Below are 25,154 nucleotides of genomic sequence, written 5' to 3' on the forward strand. Positions count from 1 at the left end.
GAGTTTGGTCGAGATTTTCATGAGGAGTGCTGCTGTTGCACTTTGTAAACACAGAGAGAAGTAATAAAGTTGTCATCTACTTTGAAAGTTCTTCGATTTGTGCTTGCTTGGGTTCGGTGGACCAACCAGCGAGACACCACTGGTCAGACCGATGGCATCGGACCGGTCAGACCGATGGAGTAACGGCGGTCAGACCGTCGGTGGCTACTAGCAACGACGACTGATCTCGGCAGTCAGACCAGAGCGACTACTGCTTTTAGACCGACGGCTTCTAGGTAGTTAGACCGATGCATCTACTCCGGTTAGACCACATTTCATCGAATTGAGGGTAACTTTTAATTCCGCTAAAAGTTTTGGTTTACTACAACCATTCATCCCCACTCTGGTTGAATTAGTTCTTGCTGTTTGATCCTACAAGAAAAACTATGTTATCTCTATTAGTCCGGCCCTCCATGCTCTTGATGACCAACTACATCCTAGTATATATTTTCTTCATTCTGCAACATCTTGTCTCGAGCTCGGCCCCTAGCATTCATGGCTGTGACTATCGACGTGGCAAGGTAACAATGCAGTAGCTTCGCATTTTCTTCATGATGTTCGGAGCTATCGTTGGCATTTTGTTAACTTATAACCATGATAATAGAAGGATTACAACCGGCAAAGGCGCACGTGAGGCAAAAAGTTAAAAAAAAAGACTCGATGCCGGCTCAAATTGAGTCGATGCTTCGAGTGGCTCCTTGTTGAAAAACAAATTAAATCATCCACATATAAGAGCAGAAAGTGAATAAAAGATTTTGCACAAATGCATTGCCCAGAATCGGCTTTTGCTCACTGCCGCTTCTGCTGTTCGTCCCATCCCATCCACTTTCTTGTGTTCTTGAGTCGCTTGCAAAAGATAGCCTTATCAGCGAGGTCAACCGTGTTTCGGTTTAGGTGATAACCAATGGAGAGGTTCGACCATCCTGATCGGAGCATATGGATCATCAACGCCAAGTCTCCACAATCGATTTATCGAGTACATAACGGAAGATTGAGACCCTAGTCCTCATCAAGCATACACCTATACTTGCTAAAAGATGACAGTTCTGTATTTTTCTATCACGTGGAGGTGGGAAAAGATCAATAGGTGCCGGTTTCAAATAAACGACACCTATGAGCCGAGACCTATGAGGGGTCACATGAACTGTCCAAAGGAAAATCAAAGGAAAGTTTCCCTAGCTAACGAAGGAAACAATCTATCCACTCCAAGCTCTTTTTCATTTAGTTCGCATGAGATCGAGGCAATCAAACGATAAACAACAGCTTGTCAAACAATAACCATGGAAGCTAAGAAGAAGAAGCAAAATAAAACAAAAACTGAAGAAGAAGAAGCAGCAAAATTATCTTGCGGTTGTTGACAATTTTTGTATTTAAACTCGTGCATGGTGTGAAATACATATTGTAAGACACAGACGGACAATAATAGTCAAAAGAATTACAACTGTTACATAGGAAAAAAGTTTTTCGTAGATAAAATGGTAAGAGGTCTCAGATAAGAAGAATATGATATATGCCACACACCTTCGTGGATCTCCCACATGCTGGGGGACAACACTCATGAGGAACACGATTACCATTTTGGTATGAAAATCAATATAATGGTCCAAGCAACATTAAAAAGACAAATTTAACTATTTTACAACAGGTGAAAGCAATCCTTGAAAAGTAAAACATAGTATAATAAACGATGAAATATTAAAAATAAAACATAGTAGTATCAACAATGAAATATTAAAATCTACTCAAGATTAGTCGATCCTTTATAGAGTTCAAGTAATAATGCACGCTGCATACATGAAGGATTGGGAGATGAGATGACTAAATTACTGATGCATCCCAAGCTCAAATCTCATCCCTTGTCATTGTGCGATGAAATTAACTATGTTCTTGTTTGGGGACTTTAAGATTCTGAGAATTTGCTGGTTGGTAGATAGCTTCTGAGAATTTGCTGGAGAATCTGGTTTTTCCAGCTTCTGACTTCTAATTCATTTCCTAGAATTTACAACTACGGATTCTTAGAATCTGAGTGACAATCTGGACTGTTTGGGGAGCTGAAGATTATGTGAAAAGCTACAGCTGCTAGAAGCTTCCTCAAACAGACCCTATTTGTGTGTTGCTACTGGCTTATGCTGGTAAAATCAATTTGTAGAGATGGCTGACTAGTGGACGGCTCGAACAAGTTGATCGATGCTGTTATATATGCATGGTTTAGGCCCTGTTTAGATGGGACTAAACTTTTAAGTCCCTATCATATCGGATGTTTGGACACTAATTATAAATATTAAATGTAGACTATTTATAAAACCCATCCATAATCTTGGACTAATTCGCGAGACGAATCTATTGAGCCTAATTAATCCATGATTAGCCTATGTGATGCTATAGTGAACATTCTCTAATTAGGGATTAATTAGGCTTAAAAAATTTGTCTCGTGAATGAGCTTTCATTTATTAAATTAGTTTTATAAGTAGTCTATATTTAATGCTCTAAATTAGTGTCTAAATACAGAGACTAAAGTTAAGTCCCTGGATCTAAACACCACCTTAATCGTGCTGTCCGCTATAGAGATTGTTGCTACGACAATATGTGGTACTGAGGTCGTAGTTTATATGAACTGTAGAGCGGTCTATGTTCCTCACATCGATGTGCCTTTGTATTCGTCTTCTGATACATTCATCTTCATAATTTATGTCTCACATGGGATGCTCTAGTATGTCTTTTGTATCACAGAAACAATAAATGTTTCATGTTAAATGTGTATATATTTGTGGTGATTGTATATATTGGTTTTGCTATAAATTAGTGCTCAGGGATCGGCTTGTGTTTGGAACACTAAATTTGAAGTAAAATTTACTGGGAACTTCATATATAGGAAATATATATAGCTCAATCCTAGCACGCATAAATTGGGAAATGATCTATGTTCGAACTTCAACTTTTCACTGCAACTTTTTGATGCATATGTGTTTGTTGCGAGTGAGTGGCATCAAGAAGTTAACTGGCCATGCTGCAAGAACTAGCAATTTTTGTATTCAAACTCGTGCATGGTGTGAAATACATATTGTAAGACACGGACGGACAAGAATAGTCAAAAGAATTACAACTGTTACATAGGAAAAAAGTTTTTCGTAGATAAAATGGTAAGAGGTCCTAGATAAGAAGAATATGATTTATGCCACACACCTTCGTGGATCTCCTACATGCTGGGGGACAACACTCAAGAGGAGCACGGTTACCATTTTGGTCTGAAAATCAATCGAATGGTCCAAGCATGTTTAAAGAGACAAATTTAACTATTTTACAACAGGCCAAATCAATCCTTGAAAAGTAAAACATAGTATAATAAACGATGAAATATTAAAAATAAAACATAGTAGTATCTACAATGAAATACTAAAATCTACTCAAGATTAGTCGATCCTTTAGAGTTCAAGTAATAATGCACGCTGCATACATGAAGGATTGGGAGATGAGATGACTAAATTACTGATGCATCCTAGGCTCAAATCTCATCCCTTGTTATTGTGCGACGAAATTATCTATGTTCTTGTTTGGGGACTTTAGGATTTTGAGAATTTGCTGGTTGGTAGATAGCTTTTGAGAATTTGCTGGAGAATCTGGTTTTTCCAGCTTCTGACTTCTAATTCATTTCCTAGAATTTACAACTAAGGATTCTTAGAATCTGAGTGACAATCTGGACTGTTTGGGGAGCTGAAGATTATGTGAAAAGCTACAGCTGCTAGAAGCTTCCTCAAACAGACCCTATTTGTGTGTGGCTATTGGCTTATGCTGGTAAAATCCATTGGTAGATATGGCTCACTAGTGGACGGCTCGAACAAGTTGATCGATGTTGTTATATATGCATGGTTTAATCGTGCTGTCCGCTACAGAGATTGTTGCTACGACAATATGTGGTACTAAGGTCGTAGTTTATATGAACTGTAGAGCGGTCTATGTTCCTCACATCGATGTGCCTTTGTATTCGTCTTCTGATACGCTCATCTTCGTAATTTATGTCTCACATGGGATGCTCTAGTATGTCTTTTGTATCACAGAAACAATAAATGTTTCATGTTAAATATGTATATATTTGTGGTGATTGTATATATTGGTTTTCTATAAATTAGTGCTCAGGGATCGGCCTGTGTTTGGTACACTAAATTTGAAGTAAAATTTTCTGGGAACTTCATATATAGGAAATATAGTTTAATCCCGGCACGCATAAATTGGGAAATGATCTATGTTCGAACTTCAACTTCACTGCAACTTTCTGATGCATATGTGTTTGTTGTGAGTGAGTGGCATCAAGAAGGTAACTAACCGTGCTGCAAGAACTGAAAACACTGGCTAGACTGGAGGCATTTCTTTTCTTTGCCGGCACTGGAGGCATTTCATTTGTTTGGCATGATCAGCAATGCAATCTGGAGACAGCATATATCCTTGACAGCTTGACTCATGTATTATTGTTCTAGTACCAATCAGACTGGGTCTCCAAAAACAAGAAAATATTGTGCAGGAACCTGGCCATTCAAGCTGCCTCACGGATGCTTCACGCACAATATGGATCCACGGATCAATGGTGCAATTCAACTTCTACGGTATATCGAGATCCTGTACTGTATTATCTGCCCATCCTACTCCAGATCAAGGTTTTCTGTTTCTCCAATTAACAGAATAGCAGACTCCGCTACTGTGGTTCTTTCTGGAAGCTATCTTTTAGTTTTATCATAGTAAACTTGTGATGACACCGGCGGCTACATGCATGCCGAGTAATTTCAATGGTTGACGCATTGGCACCACCTGTGAAGACGAATTGTAAACGCACCTTTTTGGAAAAAAAAAAGAGGAAAAATTTTGCACTTTTTTAGCCATCAACATGACCTACTGGCATATATAGGACTTCAACTTACGACTTCTCCTGTTCAACATACATGGCTTCCCTACCATCTCACTTATTAATCATTTCTCACTACTACAAAACATCAAATAAGTATCGCCACTATATGTGCTGGTAGTGCTAAAACCGGCACCTATAAGCCTTTTCCCACCTTCATGGGTTGAAATCGCAAAAAACTGACACCTTTAAGTAATTATAGGTGTCGGTTATAAATAACACATATTATATTTTGTGTCAGTTTTTTAAATAAAAAATTGGTATCTATAATATACTATAGGTGTCGGTTAATTAAGAACTAACACATATAGGATATTATAGGTGCTGGTTTTTTTTTAAAAAACCGACACCCCAGAAATCGAGCCGAGCCGGTGGGCCCCACCACAACTAGGTGACACGAGGAGATAAGGTCTCGCTGCCGGCTCCCCTCCCGCTGGATCCGGCGGAAGGGAGGCCGGGCCGCCATCGCCTCCCCTCCCCTCCCACTAGATCCGGGACGCTGGATCTGGGCCGCCGGGCCGCCACCGCCTACCCTCCCACTAGATCCAGTAAAGGGGAGGGCGCCGTGCAGCTGGGCCGCCGAGGAGGGGAGGGCGCCGCGAGGAAGATGATGGGGAGGGGCACCGCTTGGAAGATGACGGGGAGGGGCGCCGCACGAAAGACGACGGGGAGGGGCACCGGGGAAAGGCCGCCCGACGGCGGCACACTCACCCTCGGGCGAGTGCGCACACCGGCGAGGGGGCATGCGCCGGTGCCACCGCTTTTCTCTTTTCAGGCGAGGGGGCGAGGAGGCTAGGGTTTTCGCCAGCGCCGGGAGGGATCGGTTTTTGTCCCTCCGACGTCGGCACCCGGCTGTCCGATCAAAATCCTAAGATCAGATGGCCGGCATTGGCCAGACCGAATTCGGCCCAAGTGGAGGTACATGCGGGGAGGCTTCCCCGGCCCAGGCTCAGGTTGCGGCCGGGTGAGGTGGGGAGCGCCCGCAGGTGCCCAAAAGTCGTTGTGGGCCAACCGGCCAGGCAGGAAAAAGTCTGATTTAGGTCCCTAAGCAACACTTTTTTTTTGTCACTATACACACTCCGTAATCACCCAGTGTAACGCACACGCACTTTTGCTAGTGGTTTATATATTAACTATATGCAACAGCAAATAGTGTGTATGTGCGGGTAATAAAGAAACCTTCACTTGATATTCACCATATATTCTCCATTCCTTCAACTCCATATCCTTAATTAAAAAAAAAGAACGTGAATACCATGTGAAGGTTTCTTTATTAATTACGCACACAGAGACACTATTTTATTGCATTTTACGGTGTACGTATACATGTCTCTATATATCTTCCTGTCTATATCTCCACAACATGCCTAACTTTTCACCGAATCACATATGGTTCATTCGTGCTCTCCTTTTAACACAGAAAGCAATACACCATATGTATATATATATTCTGCTACTTTATCATTTGTTCTTCTTCGGAGTGAGTGGCATCGGGTATGAAAACATCCACAGCAAGCGTTACAGCTGACGAGCCGGGCATCATTTGGTCAGCACAATGGAAAGATCCTGGCGGATGTACAGCGTGCTTGACGCCTCCTCAACCTCCTCCTCTTCATTGTTTGATGCTACTTGTCGTTACATCTATTCCTGGTTAGCACCCTGGTGCTTTTGAAGATCAACAAGTCATGCTTGCTCGGCCTGATGCTCTTGGGTACTCTGAATTGGACCAGGTCGAGCCTCTTTCTGATGATATGCTGGCCGGTTTGAGTGTTATGTAACATTAATATTCAGACTTAGGTGAAAATTTAACGATTGTGCAATCTATATTTAACCTATCCTACTTAAAAAATACGTAATTTTCCAATCGTTCAACAGTTTTGGCATGTGAGGTGTTTTCTCCTCGTGAATTTGTTTCCTTTTTGCAACTCAAGTCGTACGATTCCTGCGACGTCCGCGCGTAGGAGAGTTCAATTCTCGCGCAACGTCCGCACGCGTTCGCCCGATTGATTCCATGCCATGCGGCCGATATCATATTAGATGCGGTGGACACCAAAGATCATATCGCGACCCTGTTTTTGTTCCATCGCCACATCACGCATCACATCACAGCCAGCTGCACGCACCGTCACCGCAGTACACACATACAGACACAGTACGGATTAATTTCCATTGTCTAAAAGAAAAATAATACAGGGCGAAAACCGGCCCAATTAATCTACACTACTACATATTACAGTGTACATAGTACTTCTTCCGTTTCACAACATAAGTCATTCTACCATTTCCCACGTTCATATGGATGTTCAATATGAACGTGGAAAATGCTAGAATGACTTATATTGTGAAACGGAGGGAGTATATATACACATCTCCAGCCCTCGGTCTCTATTTCCTCTTCACAACATAAGATTCTATTCAATTCCCAAAATTACCATGCACACAATTCATCTAACGCACAGAAATACATGCACCTCCTCCTTATACGTAAATAGATGACCTTCCGAATGAGCGGCATCAGGAGCGGATTCTGTCGCAAAAGGTGTGGAAGCTGGCTAAGCAGGCGCCAATTGACCAGTGTGATGATCGCGCCTTGCTGGACATGCAGCCTGACCGCTACTAGGCATCTCATCTTTCGACTAAGTTGAAATTCCGTCCCACGAGTTCACGCTCCCATGCTGCTGCTTTGCATCTTTTGGTATCGTTTCAGGTCATGCCTTCGTCATTGGTCATTGTACTTGAAGATTGGAGCCAGTGATCCAGTGTACAACCTCATGTTTTGCACCGTGGCAGTGCTGCATTAAGGGTTTCTGCAATTTGCCTAGCTTATTGACCTCATGTGACGAAATGACCTTTCATTTATTTGTTCCGTTGCAGAGCTACAAAGACATTTTATATTTTTTGATAACTGAAAATAATTCCAGTACTCTCCATGCATGTATGTGGCCAGCCTACGGTTTGGATATGTGGAGATCAACTTTACAAGTGACAACGATTAAAGGAAAATAACAACATAACAATGCACACGAATTTCAACCATTCTCATGGATATTTAAATTTATATACTTAATGAAAAATAAAATGGCTGACAGAACTATAGCTACTTTTTTTTTTTATGACTTGTACTGTCACTAAAAATATTTTAAGCATGACTTGTATTTTTCTTATTCGCATTGAATGGCCAAAAAAGTAGATAGTATCATGCATATATATTAAAAATAAGTAGAGGTAGCAGTTGTAGTAGAGATTAATCCCGGATCCAGCCACACTACTACGAAAAGGATTTTTCCGTACGGTCAAAAATCATTTTTCCATGCGAGGTCTTACCCGTCTGTACAAAAGTGTCTGTGAAAATGAATATTTTCGTGTGAGCGTGGCCCAACCACACGGAAAAATCCATCTTCCCATGCGGTCGGGTAAGGTGAACTGCACTGGATAATCGTATTTTCGCGTGCGGTTAGGTTAAGTCACCGACACAGAAAAATAAAATTCTAAAAAAAAAATCAAAAATCAAAAAAAGGAAACCCTAGAATCCAGCCGGCTGGCGCCGCCGGCCGCCTCCTCGTCGTCGGCGGGGGCAACACGGACCTGGCCAGCACGCGTGCACGGGGTCAGCGGTGCCGCTCCCGGTCACATCATCGTCGTCGTAGTCGTCTTCGGCCGGGGCGGATATGGCCGGCATGCGTGCGGGTCCAGCGGCGCCACTCCCGACCGCCTCCTCGTTGTCATCATCACTCAAGGCCACCGCTGGAGATTCGCGGGCGAGGGCGAGGGAGCCGCCGTCTTCGCCGTCGACCGTGCCGCCCGCCGCCCGACCGTCGCGAGGCCGGCCGAGGTAGATCTACCCACCACCAAGCTGCTTGGTCCACCAGCCACGCCCGCCGAAGAGCTACGCGGTGCCGCCCGCCGCTCCCGCCGCCAAGGCATGACCAGGCACAGACAGAGAGGAGAATATGAGACAGAGTGAGAGAGTGAGAGAGAGGAGTTAGAGTGCGGGAGCGAGAGAGAGGTGAGAGAGTGAGAGAGGATAGAGATGATAAGGATGATGATGGGTGGATATGGATGAAATTTTGATGTGTTGAGGAGGGAAAGAGGAGGAAGGGTAGACTTGTAGGCAAGCCTTTAAGAGGCCTGCATGAGAAAATAGGCTTTTTTTTTTGCATGTAGACCCTTAAGAGGCCCGCACGCCAATGGAAAATGGGAAGCCAATTTTTGCAGACGCACGTGAAAACGGTCATCTGCAATATAAATAGCTCCTCGTCCAGGAAAATCGTTTTTGTACTAGTGCCAGGTTCTATTGATCATGTCCTCTTCCCAGTAATTGTACCTTGTCTTAGGGTCTTTGGCTTTACTATCACCGGAAAAATCAAAGTCTTTCACTTCCCGTACCGGGTCATAGTGAGGCGAAGCTGCGTGTACAGTGACCGACGTGACGCTATACCGGAGGTGCCCCTTCAGGGGCCAGATGGTATATTAATTTCGTGTAGTTTTATTAGCTTGTCGCATTTGATGTTTTTTCAAATCATGAAATTTGGCTCAGTTCGGGGCAAAAGGTCTCCCTCGAACCCCCTTCCAAAAGGTAAATGAAAGGTTGAGAAACTTCCATTCAATTTGGGGAGGTTACAACAATTTCAGCTCGACCTAAAAAAGGAGCACAGTGAGTTAGAATTATATCGAAAAATAAACTGGAGGGGTCGAGTGGGGTTCAGGCCGGTCCAAAGCTCCACTAAAAACTTCGCTCCAGAAGTTAGATTTAGGAGTCAGATCTTTGTCAAACATGCCCTAATAGTAAGAAATGCTGCTTTTGCAATTCTAATAAAACAATACATCTCTTCTTTGTTTTTTTGTGTGTTTCAGCACGTGGAAGCGGGAAAAAGCCTACAGGTACCGGTTTTAGCACTTCTAGCACCTATAGTGCCGTCTTCTGTCTTTTTGTAGTAGTGGAATCATGTCGCATTTTCCAACATGTAAACTTTATCAAAAGAAAATGTGATCAACTAAGGTTGTACATATGGTTGAGCTCCACAGTTGTTGTATAACATTTATCTTCAACATCATATGTGTATTGTATCTGACATAACATCTTGCGGCAATAGTTATGTAGCTACAACTCCTACTTTGAAACAATTGTTCAAGCTTACAAGGGGTTGAAAAGGCGATCAAAAGAAAATACGACAACTTAAAGTGGAAACATGGCCGGATATTCCAATACTTGAGTTAGTTGTTCACTAAAATGTCAGATATTGCAGTACACTTAGCCCAGCATAGCAAGGAACAATCTAGCACAAAATAAGCTACGGCACTAGCTCAACCAACAACTAGATTACGCGTGGCGAAGTTTGTAAAGTGGTAAAGCCAGCAAGAAAAAAATTCATAGAGATTTGAGCTAACCATGTATTTTTCGGAGTTCAAACCTACACTTCGGAGGATTCTAGTAGTAGTTAAACAGATAATTGTAAAACAAAAACAAATTGGCTGCTTGACAAAATAGATTGTCTTGATACATTTGAAATCCGTAGTGAAGTCGTAGCCATTTTTACCGGGCATCATTCGATCAGCACAATGGAATGATCCTGCCGGACGTACAGCATGCTAGACGCCAGCTTCCATTATCTTCTGACGAAATAAAGACCTAGCTCCTCCACTTCATTTTGTGATGCTGCTCTTGGTTGCATCTATTCCTGGCTGACACCTGGAGCTTGAAGATAATCATGTCATGCCTCCTCAGCCTGATGCCATTAGGTTCTCAACCAGGTCACACCCTTCTTTTCAGATGTATTAATTGATTTGAGTATTCTGGAAGACAGCTTATACGGATGTCGGGCCGTGCGAAATGATTAATGGGAATACGAAAGATTAATTATAATTGGGTGGCAATTTAACGATTGTGCAATCTATACCTAATCTATATATGATCTGACCTAATTAAAAAATACATAATTTTCCAATCGTAACACAGCTTTGTCATCCGTCGTTCTCTTCCGTCTTCGTATGCGCTGCGTTTTCCCCTCGGGAATTTGTTTTCTCTGCAACTTACGTCGTACAATTCCCGCGACGTCCACGCGCATGCGAGAGTTCAATTCTCGCGCAACGTCTGCATATGCGTGCGCCCGATTGATTCGATACGGCACCCTGTTTTTGCTTCGTCGTTAGAGCACGCCTTACATCACAGCCAGCTATATATACACACCATCACCGCACATGATAGGGATAGGCTCGCAGATTCGAGAATACGAAAAGGAAGCGAGACTGATGCACGTCCCCAAGCTAGAGATGCTACCTGACCATCGCACCCATAGTTCCCCACGACTCCGATTGTTGGGGGACGGGAGATTAATTCACTGGTCTATGGAACCCTAAAAACATCATGCTTTGCTTGTCAAAAAGCTCGCGCATATGTGTCGCTCGCTCACGCTCGCTGTGATCTGGAATGAATGTGTTGGTCGTGGCCTGAACTTCGCCACCGTCAGGCGGCGGGGTGACAGATGAAATCTCAGCAGAATGCAACAGGAGCAGCGTGCCATATATGCGAAGGGTCTTGCTTTCTTGATCGTGACAAAGCGATGCATCTCGCTCTTTTGGTTTTCTTGTCGTTTGTTCCCCTGAATCCCACACGTTGGTCACGTCTGAGTCCAAGCAGCAGCAGCGAGAACGTGTTCCGCCTGCGGCATTTTGATGCAATGCTAAAATCCTCTGTTATGTACCGTCATTGATTTCGCTATCAAGGCTCGTTCAGTCATGCATGATAGAAAGCAAATTTTGCCGGGAAGAGAGGAGTAATTCGAGACATAGCAACAGCAGGTTTAGGTATTGAGAAATACCAAACAGGTTCAGTTTTAGAATTGCTACTACAGTTCATGCGTGGCTTATACTTGACTGTCAGGTGCTCGTGTGGGTTTGGCTTCTCTTTGCAAGCCAATGGAAAAAAAAAAGAATTATTCAGTTGTGTGATATTGTAACGTCCCGATTTTCGTTCGGGATTAAAAATTATTAAATAATACATTTTCTAGAAATTAAATAAAAGTTAAATCAATTTAATCAAGTGAAATAACGGGATAATTAAAAATTTCCCTTAAAAACCATTGGCCGGGAATATTTTGTAATATTCTTTGTGCCTTAAAATACTCTCCGGATTTTTCCATGAATTTTCGGAGCTCAAGAAATAATTTTAAAGTCACAAAGTTCATTTTATCAATTAAAATAAAAAGAAAAGCAATAAAAATTCCCCCTCTTTGTTTTTCGGCCGCCCCGGCCCAATCTCCCTCCTCCTCCCCGCAGCCCCTCCCCTCTCCTCTTCCATCCTTCCTCCTTGGGCCGTCGACCCATCTTCCTTCCCCTCGCGCAAAGTCTAAATAACCCCCTGGGTTCTCCCTCTCTCCCTCCCCGACAGGTGGGCCCAGCGACCCTACCTGTCAGGCCCTTCCTCTACCTTCGGTCTGCAGAGCAGAAGCCACCATGGACGGCCGTTGCCGCCCACGTCGCCGCCGATTCCGGGTCCTCCCGCTCACGCCCTCGCGCCCAAACCGCATAAAATCGGTTCCCCTCCACCTCCTCCACACTCTCCCCCACCTTTCCCCAAAAATCGGCGCCGGTTTGACCCTCCCCGAGCTCCACGTTAGCTCCGGCCGTTGCCGCCCGATTCCACCTCTCCCGGCCACGATCTCCCTCCCCGCGCCCATATAAACCCTCCCAGGGCTCCCTTCCCCCGTTTCTCCCTCTCCCCTAAGCACCCCCAAGCCCGGAACCCCCTCCTCCCAATGAAACCAGTGCGCCGTCGCTCGCCGGCGATCTCCAGCCGCACGCCACGGCCGCTCCCGCCACCACCGCACTGCGCTGCCACCACCGCCCGCCTTGCCGCACGATGCCGCGCCCCGACCTCCCCTTCGCGCCCTCAATCCATCGCCGGAAGCCCCTCTCCACCACATCACCCTACCGGCCACCCCGTTCATCGCCTCCAGCCGGCCACCACCTCCGCCCTAGCGGCCGCTGTGCTGCGCCACCGCGCCGTCAGCATCGCCGTGCCGAGCTCCGCCCCGGTAGCCGCTCCTCTTCCTTCAACCACCACCGAAAAACTAGCCCCACCGCACACCCGAGGCCGCCGCCAACTTTGCTGCCTCCGGCCGCCTACTATCGCCATCCCTGTCCACCGCAAGCTGCACCACTGCCTCCACCACGTTCGCCGCATCCCAATGCACCTCGGCTGCCACTCCAAGCCACCGAAATCCCGCCGAAGCTCGGTATCTCTCGGCCGCAGGTGAGCTCCACCATTCCTCTCCTCTCCGGCATGGTATTCTCACCGCTCCGGTCGCCTATGTTCCTCCCTAACCCTTCTATCTTCTTCCCCAGGGAATCCCAGCTGCTGTCCGCCGTTTCGTGCTCGCGGGTCGCCATCGGACCTCCGCCACCGCCCTTCCCGAGGGAGCGCTGCCGCCCGTTGCCCCTCACCACCCCGGCGTATGGTGAGCACTCCCCTCCATCTCCCCTTTCTCCCCTTCAGCGGCCGCCTCCCATGCCCGCCGCCGCGCCGCGTCATGTCGCTAGTGTCGTCGCCGGTGGCCGTGCCTGGCCGTTAGCCATCGCCGCCCCTCTGCCACCTTGTGTAGCCGCCCGTGGACCGCCGTGGTCCGGGTCCACGGTGCCGTCTCGGTGCGCGAGAGGACTTGGTCCACCGTGCGCCTGCCTCCCTTGAGTCACCGACGCGTGGGGCCCGCTTGTCGGCGCCACCCTTCCTCTCGGCTGACGCCATGAATGGTTAATAATTGCGTCATAAATCGGTAATAATTCTAGAAATTTATTAAAATGGCTCAAAACTTCGAAAATTCATATCTAATTCATTCGAACTCCACATTAGGCCATTCAACTTGCAAAATTCATCTAAAATTGAGCTCTACATGTTTGTTTACTTTTTATGTACTATTTCCTTGGTGTTTATTAGAGTTTTTCCTCGTTTTGCGTGCCAGCGTGTAGTTTCCGCCGTTTCGGAAGTTCGCGGTCGCGAGGAAAAGAGTTCAGAAGATCCAAGTGAAGAAGCAAGGCAAGTCATACATTCCCCTTGAGCATGTTGATCCCAATTTACAAATGTTTTACCGTTTGCAAATAAATATGCATATTTTGCTAATTACATGGGATCAGGGTTTACCTATCTGCTCGCTTGTGCCATGTTTACTTGATATCTGTCCTTTGTCAACCGTGGGTAATAAATCGACTAGCTCATGTTACTTTTGTGACCTAGCTAGAATTATATGCTTAGCCATGCTTAATTACCACTAGCTCAGTCGATGGGATAATTGCAGTATTAGACATTTTTAGTATCAATGAGCTGCGTGCTCGAGACATCTGGCCATGTTTCATGGTCGTAATTATCCAACTAAAATGCGACTGAATGGTGGGTTGTGGATGCATGGTTTTGCTGGTCGCACCCATGGCAATTAAGGACCGATTCACGGGAAACCCTAGAAGAGTTATAGTGCTTACCACAAGCAGGAGTGGGTAACTGTTTGATCTGAAGTATAGCTCGACCCTTTCCTAGGCACTGGTGGCGAGGGTGGGCGTGATGGAGTTGGGTCAGCCGGGGTGTCCGGTTGTCCAGCTGCCGGATTCACCGCGGCGCAAGAGGGGACCGCCCACTGCCTTTTGAGGGGTTGGGGTGAAACCTTAGCGTGGTGTGGATGGTTAGGGGAGGGTTATGCGAAGGGTCTCGTCACAATCACTTGAGATGGTGACGTGTGCATCATGGGCACATGATGACGCGGTGACATGTCGGTGGGTTGTGTCTTGTGGGTACAGTTGTGCACCTCTGGCCAGAGTAAAACTATTCGAATAGCCGTGCCCGCGGTTATGGGCGATCAACCAGATTCACCGTGATTAGTCTCACACTTAATAAATCGACCCAATGCACTGTAGTTCAGGTGGGTTGGTTGGGTCTATTCAACGTGGTATCGTGTTGATCAGTGGAGATTTAATATTACCTTAATTACTCAACTGTTTTACTGTTTTGCTCAATAAGATGTTTTACAACCGCCTTTATGCAAATAGCCACAAACTGTCCTTGTATCCCCTTGCACGTCTGCATCATCGGTGTGGCTTGCTGAGTACGGTGGTTGTACTCAGCCTTGCTATTATTTCCCCTTTTCAGAAGGGTAGTGCTTCTGAGCTGAAGATGAACTTAGAGGACCAAGGCTCAGACCCTAGTTTAGTTTTGCCTGTGGAGTGGAGCTGAAGCCCTGCTAGGATCGCCTTTTTCCGCTGCTGTCGTTCTCTTTCGGTGTGAGGACTAAGTGCCTCTTCTGTAAGTATTTTACGCTTTATTTACGTTTGGAACTGTATATTATTTGTTGTTTTGTGTACCCTGGCTGGTCCTGGACAGGGATTTAATACACAAAATAGTCTGGAAATTTAGGGCTAAATTTTTGGGCGTGACAGATATGATCATGCCAGACAGACATATCACTACTTAAAAGAAAACACAAAGAGATCGGTACAATTGGTGTCGGAAGAGATCGGTACAATTGGTGTCGGAACAGCTAAAACCAACACATATAGTGCTTTTCGCTTGTACGCAGGCTGAAAACACATAGATCGGTATCTTTAAGCAACTATAGATGTCGGTTCGAAAGGAAAACCGGCACCTATACTATATAGGTGCCTTTTTAAAAAAACGACACCTTTAATATATTGTAGGTGTCGATTAATTAAAAACCAACACCTATAATAAATTATCAGTATCCTTTTTTTTTAAAAACAAAAATCACCTATAACAAACTGAGCCGTGTCGGCCTTATCCATTCCGCGTGTCTTTATCTGTCGGATCTCACGAGTCCTCTCCTGGCCCCTCTCGATCGTATTTCACTCTCTCTCGCCTCTCTGGCTTCTCTCTGTCGCGGCGGACCATGGTGATGGCGGCGGCGCCCTTCCCTCGGCCAGATCTGGTGGGAGGGAGGCGGCAGGATGGGAGGCCCCGGTGACCTCTGGTGATGGTGGCACCCGCACCCTAACCTCCACCATCTCCGGCAAGAGGGCAGATGGCGGACCTCGGCGACGGTAGCGACAACGGCCTGCTGCCTCCTCTCCGCTAGATCAGGCAGGACGGGAGGCAGCGGACCTCGGCGACGGCAGTGGTGGCGGCTACACCCTCCCATTGCGGCGACGATGGCAGGGGTGGAGAAGAACGCCAGATGCCATCGTGTTGTTGATGTTGGTCATTTTTATTTTCTTGATGGTTTTTGTTCATGGGTGTTGTCGATGTTTATGTGTTCATGTGTTCTTTGATCTTGTGAGGATAAAGGCGAGCTGCTCGATGGATCGACTCAAATCGAGGTGATGCATTGAGCCGTTTTTTTGTTACTGGAATCTTCAAGGTGTCGATTCCTAAACTGGTCTAAAAGGTGTTGACTAATGGGTGTCAGTTGGGAAAACCGGCACCCATGCAATTTCCCAACCAGCACCTTTAGCTGTTTCTAGACTAGTGTATGGTTCAACCGTGCTCTCCTATTTACAGAAAGCAATACACCTTCTGAATATATTCTGCTACTTTATTATATGAGCTTCTTCGGAGTGAGTGGCATCGGGTATGAAAACATCCACGGCAAGCGTTACAGCTGATGAACCAGGCATCATTTGGTCAGCGCAAGAAAGAGATCATGCCGGACGTACAGCATGCTCGACACCGCCTTCCATTATCTTCTGACGAAATGCTCCTCCTCTTCATTTTCTGATGCTGCTTTTCGTTACATCTATTCCTGGCTGGCACCTGGAGCTTGATGAGAATCAAGTCATGCTCTTGACCAGCCTGATGCTCTTGGGTTGTCTGAATTCAACCAGGTGATCAAGCCTCTTTCTGATGTGCTGGTTTGAGTCTTTTGGAAGACAGCATATACAGATATCGGATGGTGCCAAATGATTAATGGGAATACATAAGATTAGGGCATGACTACTTAGCACGTAGTCGCTCTATTGTCCAAACGCGCGACTCCCTCTTTTTCCTAATTAGCATACTCCCTCCGTCCTAAAAAAAAAGGTAAACTATGGGTTTCCGTGTCCAACTTTGACTGTTCGTCTTATATGAATTTTTTTTATAATTCGTATTTTCATTGTTGTTAGATGATAAAATAAGATTAATATTTTATGCGTGACTTGTTTTTTTAATTTTTTTAATAATTTTTTTAAATAAGACGGACGGTCAAACGTTAGGCACAGAAATCAGGGTTTGTCTTTTTTTTTGGACGGAGGGAGTATGTAGGAAGGCGCGTCTCTTTCTAGAAACGACACCGAATGCCACGCGCTCGTTTTCGTGCTGGGCTTGTCGCAGCTAGCTAGGCAGCTAGCGCACGCAGCAGCCACACTTCGTCGTGACACATACTGTTGTCCAACGACCCGGGATTAAAATTAAAACTGTGCAGTAAATAGGTATATACTCCATGTTAACTAGATCAACTGCTATATCTTCAAAAAAGAAATATTAGTATATATATATGTCTACTCCATGTAGTAGGTAAAGCTATTAATGTATGTCTACTAACTGTTGCCTACTTTCAGTTATTTTCAGGGAACACACAAAAGATTTGCGCATATATATTTGTACTAGCATATTTTGTATTAAAAGGAAAGTTTTACAACCAGCCATGCTTAGAGAAGGCAATACATCAAACACCGACTTCTAACGGTAGCCAAACGCTAGCTCGTCTACTTCCAATTGTCACCTATGTACCTTGATCTACATATACTCTACTCTTGTATGTGCCTAGCTAGTTACCCCTCCTCTTTCTTTGAACGATCCAATTCCTTCTTTTTCCATGAATCTACTACAATACAGAAAATTAGTTAAAAGAGGGAGGGGGCCGGAGACACATGCTAAGTTTATCCTCCGCTGCTAAGTTGTACTCCCTCCATTTTAAAATGTTTGACACTATTGACTTTTTTAGTACGTGTTTGACCATTCGTCTTATTCAAAAAATTTAAAGTAATTATTTATTCTTTTCATATCAGTTGATTCATTGTTAAATATACTTTCATGTACACGTATAGTTTTACATATTTCACAAATTTTTTTGAACAAGACGAACGGCCAAACATGTGCTAAAAAGTTAACGGTGTCAAACATTTTGAAACGGAGGGAGTATATAAATTACTGTACTTGTAGACTTTAGCTCCTTGGAATGAGAAGATCCAGGAAACTCATTTTAACGATAGATGTGGATCTTGGCGACAGCTGAAGTATGCCATTCTAGGAGTCGAACATGGAACCCGGTGAGATATCTGGGCACAATTCGCAGATGCTCACCTAAATGCGTTATCCTGCCCATTCAGCTGTATTAATTCAGGCATCGACGTTTTCGTGCATGCACTGAGGCATTGACGTTGTAGAGTGTTGCGCAGCTTCTTGTGGCAGCTGGTAAGATAATCTAGAGGATGGTGGAGGCTAAATCTGATACAGGAGGAGCTAACACTGTCCCAGCGTTTATAAGCAGTCTCTGAGAGATATATGTATGCCCCCAAACGAAGCTATTGCATCCTCTGAAGTTCTGTATGTAAAGCATTATCAGCATACAATCAGTCCATGATGCTAACACCTCCAATGAACACAACATTATCGCTAGCTGTGGAATCAATAGTAGTTCTTGCCCATGGTATGATTTTCTTGATTATTATATAAATGGAAATAGCATATTTTTTTGCTGGCTTGCAAAGTTCTAACGACTATATAATATATTTTTAGGTGTTTTCTTTTGAGAGATCAGATCTTGCGTTCATTATGCATGTTTCATTGACACGTTTTCAGCTTCGAGCCGATTTGCAAATCAAGGTACTACTATATTATACATTTGTACTACTGTTCTTAAGGGAGGCCCACAAAAAATAGCAAAACGCACATATTTAAGGCCAACCACCATGCACCGTCATTAGGACCCACATGACAGTGACTCAGGCGAAAATGGAGGATAATGGCAGTGAAAGTGGTTTGGCCGATCCTCCAGAGAAGTCAATCACCCCCAACATCCACATGTCGCTTCCTCAAGCTTCCCCAATGGCAGTTATGCTTGTATTCCTAGCAGTTAGCGATTTAAACCACTGATATTGGGAGCTATAAAAGGAGGAGAGACTCTCACTCTCAAATGACACAATAAGTGGAGTACAACTCACTTAACACATTTAGGCTACTCTCTAATATAGTTAGAATATGGGAAGAGAGTGAGGGAAAGCTTCGAAAGGATTTCCTGAAATGTCGGCATTCTTACAGAGAAGTACCGGAGGAATGCCAGAGATGTAGGAACTCTCTCTGATATTGTACCTTGACATATGCTTCTTTTATAAGTAAGCATTCATGATCTCTTTTGGTATTTACTTTTCTTATTTAAGTAAGATATATGCTCATCGTTACAGACTCATCGCTGCTTAATTAGGAAGAGTACCTTAATCTTCTTTAAGCACGTCACCGAAATTATGGTTCTAGTTTATAGCATTGACGCAATGTCTAGGCTAGTAGAAGGCGGTATGTGGTGATAGCCCTGTCCGTCCTTTATAATCCTCCATGTTCAGGTACATCATAGAGTTGTAGGCCGAAATCTCCTTAACAGACCAAGGGTAAGCTGGTGCCCGAAGCAATTGGTAGAGTGTTGCCTTAACTTAAATAAGAACTTTAACCCATAGGAATCTTCTCTATCCGCAACCTACCTTTTAGTTGTTATCCTTGGAAAAATCATGTTCTTCGATTATGCACACATGTTGGCTATGGAAAGAATACCCTGAAATACTCTTGGGTAAAAGGTACAACGGTATGTGTATGCTTGCAGATTATTATGTTCTCATAATAGATACCAACACATGCATTGTACTCCCATCATGGTAATATATCATCGCATAGCCCCCTCATCTCCTGGCATGACAATAAATAATTCCAAAGGTCAAATTAAACTAGCCTTGTACCCCCGTCATGGTAATAGATCATTGTATAGCGATTCCACTCAGATGAAATCAACACGTTTATTTTGTATGAATTCATATCAGAATTTTCATACTGGGAAATCATGGGCAAGTTTTGGCACCGATAATATTTTGGTAGGGTTGTATATCTTCAGCTCTATTGAATTGGACTCGAACCAAATAGCTAAAACCTTTGTTTCATATTATAACACGTTTCCATTTCTTTTCTGAATCAAACTTCTTTATGTTTGACTGTGTTTATAGAAAATAATGAGCAACATCCACAACACCAATTTAGGATGAAAATGTTGATAAATTTGTCTATAAACTTGATCAAAGATAAAATAAGATTGATTTAGAAGAGGTGAAAAGGTCTTATAATATAAAATGGAGGGAGTAGCAAACACTATTCAAAAGTACCGAATGATGAGTAGGGCAAGACTTGGCCTCCAATCAAACAGGCTCACTGTTTCTACCATAAAAATTAAAAAATATTTATTTCATGTGAAATGGGCATGTACTCCACACATGACTGTAATCCACTCACTACGTTTATTGTTGCCATTTTATTGCCTTGGATTGTCACCTTTATTATAGAGAATAGTTAATTTTTTTAAAAAAATAACTTAACAAATAGCATAGAACAAGTGCATTTAGCTCTAGAGTAGAAGACATATTTTTGAGAAAATGTATGTTTAGATGCGTGGAGCATAATGCTTGATAGAGGAGGATGATATATTCAGATGGAACTTTCATCAAAATAGTCATTTTTTCTGTTAGATCAATGTATTTGGTCTTAATTAATAATGGGTATATAGAGAGAGGAATAAGATCATTTGGAAGCTTAAGATGTCTTTTAAGATTAAGATTTTTATGTGGTACGTTCTCAAAGGATTTGTGTTAACAAAAGATTTTTGGCTAAGAGGAATTGGAATGGTAATTTGAGATATTGTTTTATATGAAAAATGAAACAATTTATCATATTTTCTTGGATTGTCATTATTCTAGTGTTTCTCATATGTTTGGGAATTCAATTCTCATTTGGATTACCCACCACGTAGTGTTTCTCATATGTTTGGGAATTGACTGGTGGGTATTAATAAAAAAGTTAAGAAACTTATTCTTGTAGGGGCTTCTGCCATATATTGGGCTCTTTGGCTTAGTAGAAATGATATTGGTTTGGATAAAACACCATCAAAATCTTATTTGCAGGTACTTTTCAGAGAAACATATTGGCTTCGGGGTTGGGCTCGACTTGAGTCGACGATTATGAACCTTTTTGCCAACTTCGGATGGAGATTCTCATCGAATAGAATTTAGTAATGCAGGGTTCTTTTATCTTGTGTTGGCGTCTTTTAGCTTGTGTTTTCTTTTCATCATGTCAGTGTGTGCTGAATTTGTTTATATGTGTACTTTGTAATAATTGGTTGTAGCTCGTTGAGCAAAGGCCGGAATGTTATTCCATTATGTAAAAAATATGGTGAAATAGCTAAAAAACAACAGGACCACCGTAGCGAAGTATTTCCTCTGTTTCGTAATATAAAATGTTTTGATTTTTCTTAGCCAGACTAATTTATTTTTACCAATTTTTATAACATGGCAACATCTAAGATACGAAATTAATTCCTTAAAGCCACAGTGAAATATATATATATATATTTATAATATATTAGTTTGATATTGAAAATATTAAGACATTTTCCTATATATTTGGTCAAACTCGATGAAGTTTTACTGAGAAAAAATAACACCTTATATTCTAAACAGAGGTGCGCTGTCTAGCATCAACTGCATGTTCAATTGCATTCTTCACTGTGGTGCGACATGTGCCTGACAGACGCATATAATGTGGATTAATTTCCCCATTCGAGAAAAAAAAATACAGGGTGAAGCCTAACTCAAGCGGCACAATTACATATTACACATACATGTACACCTCTCCATCACTATTTTTATCTTCACAACATAAGATTCTCTTCTCAAAAACATTCACAGACAGTTCAAACCACTAATGCATAGAAACACCTCTTTCATATACATCCGGCTCCATAAACACATATAGGTGGTGTTTGGTTGAGGTCAGGAAATGCAAACGTAAATGGGATCAGCTACAGCGGTAAGGGAAGAAAATGTATCACTTTACAGGTTTTGTTTGGTTGGCCGCTGTAATGTCTCATGTTTGCATTACATTGTTTGGATGGAACATGGTAACGGGTAACGGCTGCTTCCGAAGCAGGGAGCGCTTAGAACGTGACGCAGCTCAAAGCTAAGGCACATTACAAGCTACATAGCAGCAGTGTTCTCAAACACGTGTAGCACATCAAAGCTATGTAAAAATATTCACAATTTTATAACATGCAACTGTTTGATACTATCACACATTGGGAAGTGTATACAGTCTTGAAAATGTGAACATCAGTTTAATAATCTCAAGTAGAAATTATGGATAGTGGTCATATAATAATGAACAAGCTCCAAATATTATGACTGAGCTAATACATCGGTTATTCTTCATTGCTTCATCTGTGGTAATAATGAAATAATTCAGAAATTAGTGACCGAACAGTTATATGCAATAATTTAAAAAAAAGTCTAAAAACACCTTAAAGGAGTCTAGCACAAGCAATCTTCAAAAGTGATCCAACAACAATCTAAAATGGCAGTGATTAAGATATGCAATAGTAGCTCTCATATAGGGCAAACTCCTAAATTTTGTGACATGCTTCCTGGCCCAAAATAAAGAAAAGAAGGGAAATGTGTATTTTTTAATACCTGATAGCACTCTAGCTAGGGCATGTACAGGAATAATTCAAGAAAAGGTCATGTAGCTTTAGAATTCAAGTGATATAATTGGACAACATGCATCCAGAAACTACTGAAAGTGAATAATCGGGCAGGTCCTCGCTTCATTCTAAAAAGGGCATTGACTCCAAAGTTAAGAAGCACACATGCATGTAAATATGTTCTCATGCTCAAACAAAGATGCAAGGAATCCAATTTATAATGTTACTTCTACATTAAAAGAAATAAAAGATGCCACTGTAAGTTTAAAGGAGAGCACGAAACCCAAAAATATGTGTTCCACTTATGCAATTGGTAACAAGTGGAATAGTTTCTATGGTTTCCAATCATACACTTTTCATGAAATATAAGTTAGCTCACCTGCAAATTTACCCTCCATTTGCTTCTGCAAAGTGAATTTTAAAAGAAAATGGAAAGCAGGGCCATCTGAAGTCAACTTCCTGGACAAGAGAAAATTAAATGCTAATCAGAAAGTAGAGCAAATATTTGTTGAACAATGTCAACAGCAGCTGCAAAAAAAATATTTGCTAACAAAGTTTTTGGAATATAACAAGTAAAGAAATAAATTGCCCATGGGACAGTTATGCACATACCAGATATATAGGCAGTTAACCAACAAGTAAATAGCTGCACCGCGAGACTAATTTTTGCAGCAGTCATGAGATAAGCAATAATTGGCACTTGAATCCTTGTGGAAGGATCACGATGAGAGCAGTGGAACTCCAACAGTTCAATCTCGATCCAACGATCTCAAGCTAGGGTGGTGTTTGGTTCGGAATACTCAAGAGTAAATATCGGATCCATTTTGACATGCAAATATTTGAAAGCAGCTAGTTTCTTGAATTTGTATCTAATATCAGCCTAGCATCATCCTGGAAGATCTCTGAACAAGATCTTGTAGATGTAGCTTCCGAATACTCAAGAGTAAATATAAGACCCATGCTGGGAGTGAGAACTTCAGAAGTTCATGAACTAAACAACAAGAGGATACATTGTGATCTATCTAAATAAAGTACTGAGGAAATATATGGATGAACAATTGACATGAGTGAAACTACTAGATTAGTAGACTCAGATTCAGCGAGTAGATTGGTTTGGAACAGTCCATGCTGCGAAACATAAGTAAATTGATTATATATGTGCAAGATGACAATTCTGTCGAAAAGGCAGTGCACGACAAACCTTTTTTTTTCCAATCTGACACTCTGCAAAATAATATATCACCTGGCAGTAATGAAAATCAAAATTCTTAAAATCTAGAGAGTAAAATGAGTTGGTCCGACAAAATTTCAGAACTTACCTACACTCGAAAACTAATATGAACGAACCATCAACTACTATTCCAGATTTTTCCTGCAATCGGGAAAAACTCATGTAAACTTATAAAGCAAACAGAACTGAGGCAGGAATACATGCAACCAATCAAGAATACAAATGATTCACTAGTATAAACTACTTCATGATTTGTTAATGAAAAGAAAAAGATCATCAATCATCAGCATCACAAGTATATCATCATAAAGAGTGGTGGTATCAGTGAGGGGAGGGTTCTCACCGGCGACGGCGGAAACGACAGAAGAACCCCCTTGGTGGCTGGTGCCTTCTTCGTGTGCCTCAAGATCTCTGCCATGCCTTCTTGATGCTCAACAGCCTCGTCCTTCTCGCAGATCCAGTCGTCAGGGATGTGGAACTCGAGGGAGATGGAGGAGGGACTGAAGGTAGCAGAGCAGTGGGTTGTCGGTCTTGTCGAGGCGGGCAATCTCCGGGCGGTCATGGAGCGTGCGAGGGGAGGGGCAGCGGCGTCGGGGCAGGGGGCAGCGGTGTCGACGACGCACGCCGGGCAGGGGGAGCGGCGCCGGCGACGGTGCGCTGCAAGGTGGCGGCGTTCAAGGCTAGGTCACGTTCGCTCCGCTCCGCCTCCGTATCGGTAATGCGTAACGCCCGATCTGGAGCGTAATCAACTTTGTATTGGGCTGGGATTCGTTTGCGGGCTAACCGATTACGGTCCATCTAAAACAAACAGATGTAAGGGAATCAATTCACGCTGGTATCTGATACGGGCCGAAAACAGCCCAACCAAACAGCTCCATAGCTTCTTCCAAATGAGCGGCATCAGGAACAGAAACCGTCGCAGGAAACATAGAAGACGGCTAGCTAAACATGCTCCATTTGACCAGTGTGCAGGGTGATGGATGCGTGCGGGTGGACATACAGCTTGAGCTGTGCTATGTGCATCAGCTTCCGACAAAGTAGGTTTCGTCCCACGAGTTCACGCTCCCATTCTGCTCGCATTTTTTTTGACTTGAAGATTCTTGTGATCCATGTCCAGTGTGCAAACCTCCCGTAGTCTGATGTTTTGCTCCGTGGCAGTGTGTTGCATCGAAGGGTGTAATTGTTTGCCTAGCTTAGTTACTGACCTCATGTGAGGAGCATGATCGACCTGTCATTTGGCTCATTGGAGAGCTACGGAGGCCTGGCCTTTTGTTTATTTGATAATTGAAA

The 25,154-nt window shown here is 43.2% G+C and overlaps 1 protein-coding gene across 1 annotated transcript; it reads right to left on the reverse strand.

Annotated features, from left to right (window-relative positions):
* Positions 1-23,948: 23,948 nt before the first annotated feature.
* On the reverse strand, positions 23,949-24,896 carry LOC127756499 (uncharacterized). Its single transcript, XM_052281843.1, has 2 exons — positions 24,208-24,896; positions 23,949-24,005 (listed from the first exon to the last, which is right to left on the reverse strand). Exons 1-2 carry the CDS (start codon positions 24,424-24,426, stop codon positions 23,949-23,951), a joined length of 276 nt encoding a protein of 91 aa, XP_052137803.1. The 5' UTR covers positions 24,427-24,896.
* Positions 24,897-25,154: the final 258 nt, after the last annotated feature.

This window comes from Oryza glaberrima, chromosome 12 (assembly GCF_000147395.1).
Source record: "Oryza glaberrima chromosome 12, OglaRS2, whole genome shotgun sequence".
Classification (NCBI taxonomy): domain Eukaryota; kingdom Viridiplantae; phylum Streptophyta; class Magnoliopsida; order Poales; family Poaceae; genus Oryza; species Oryza glaberrima.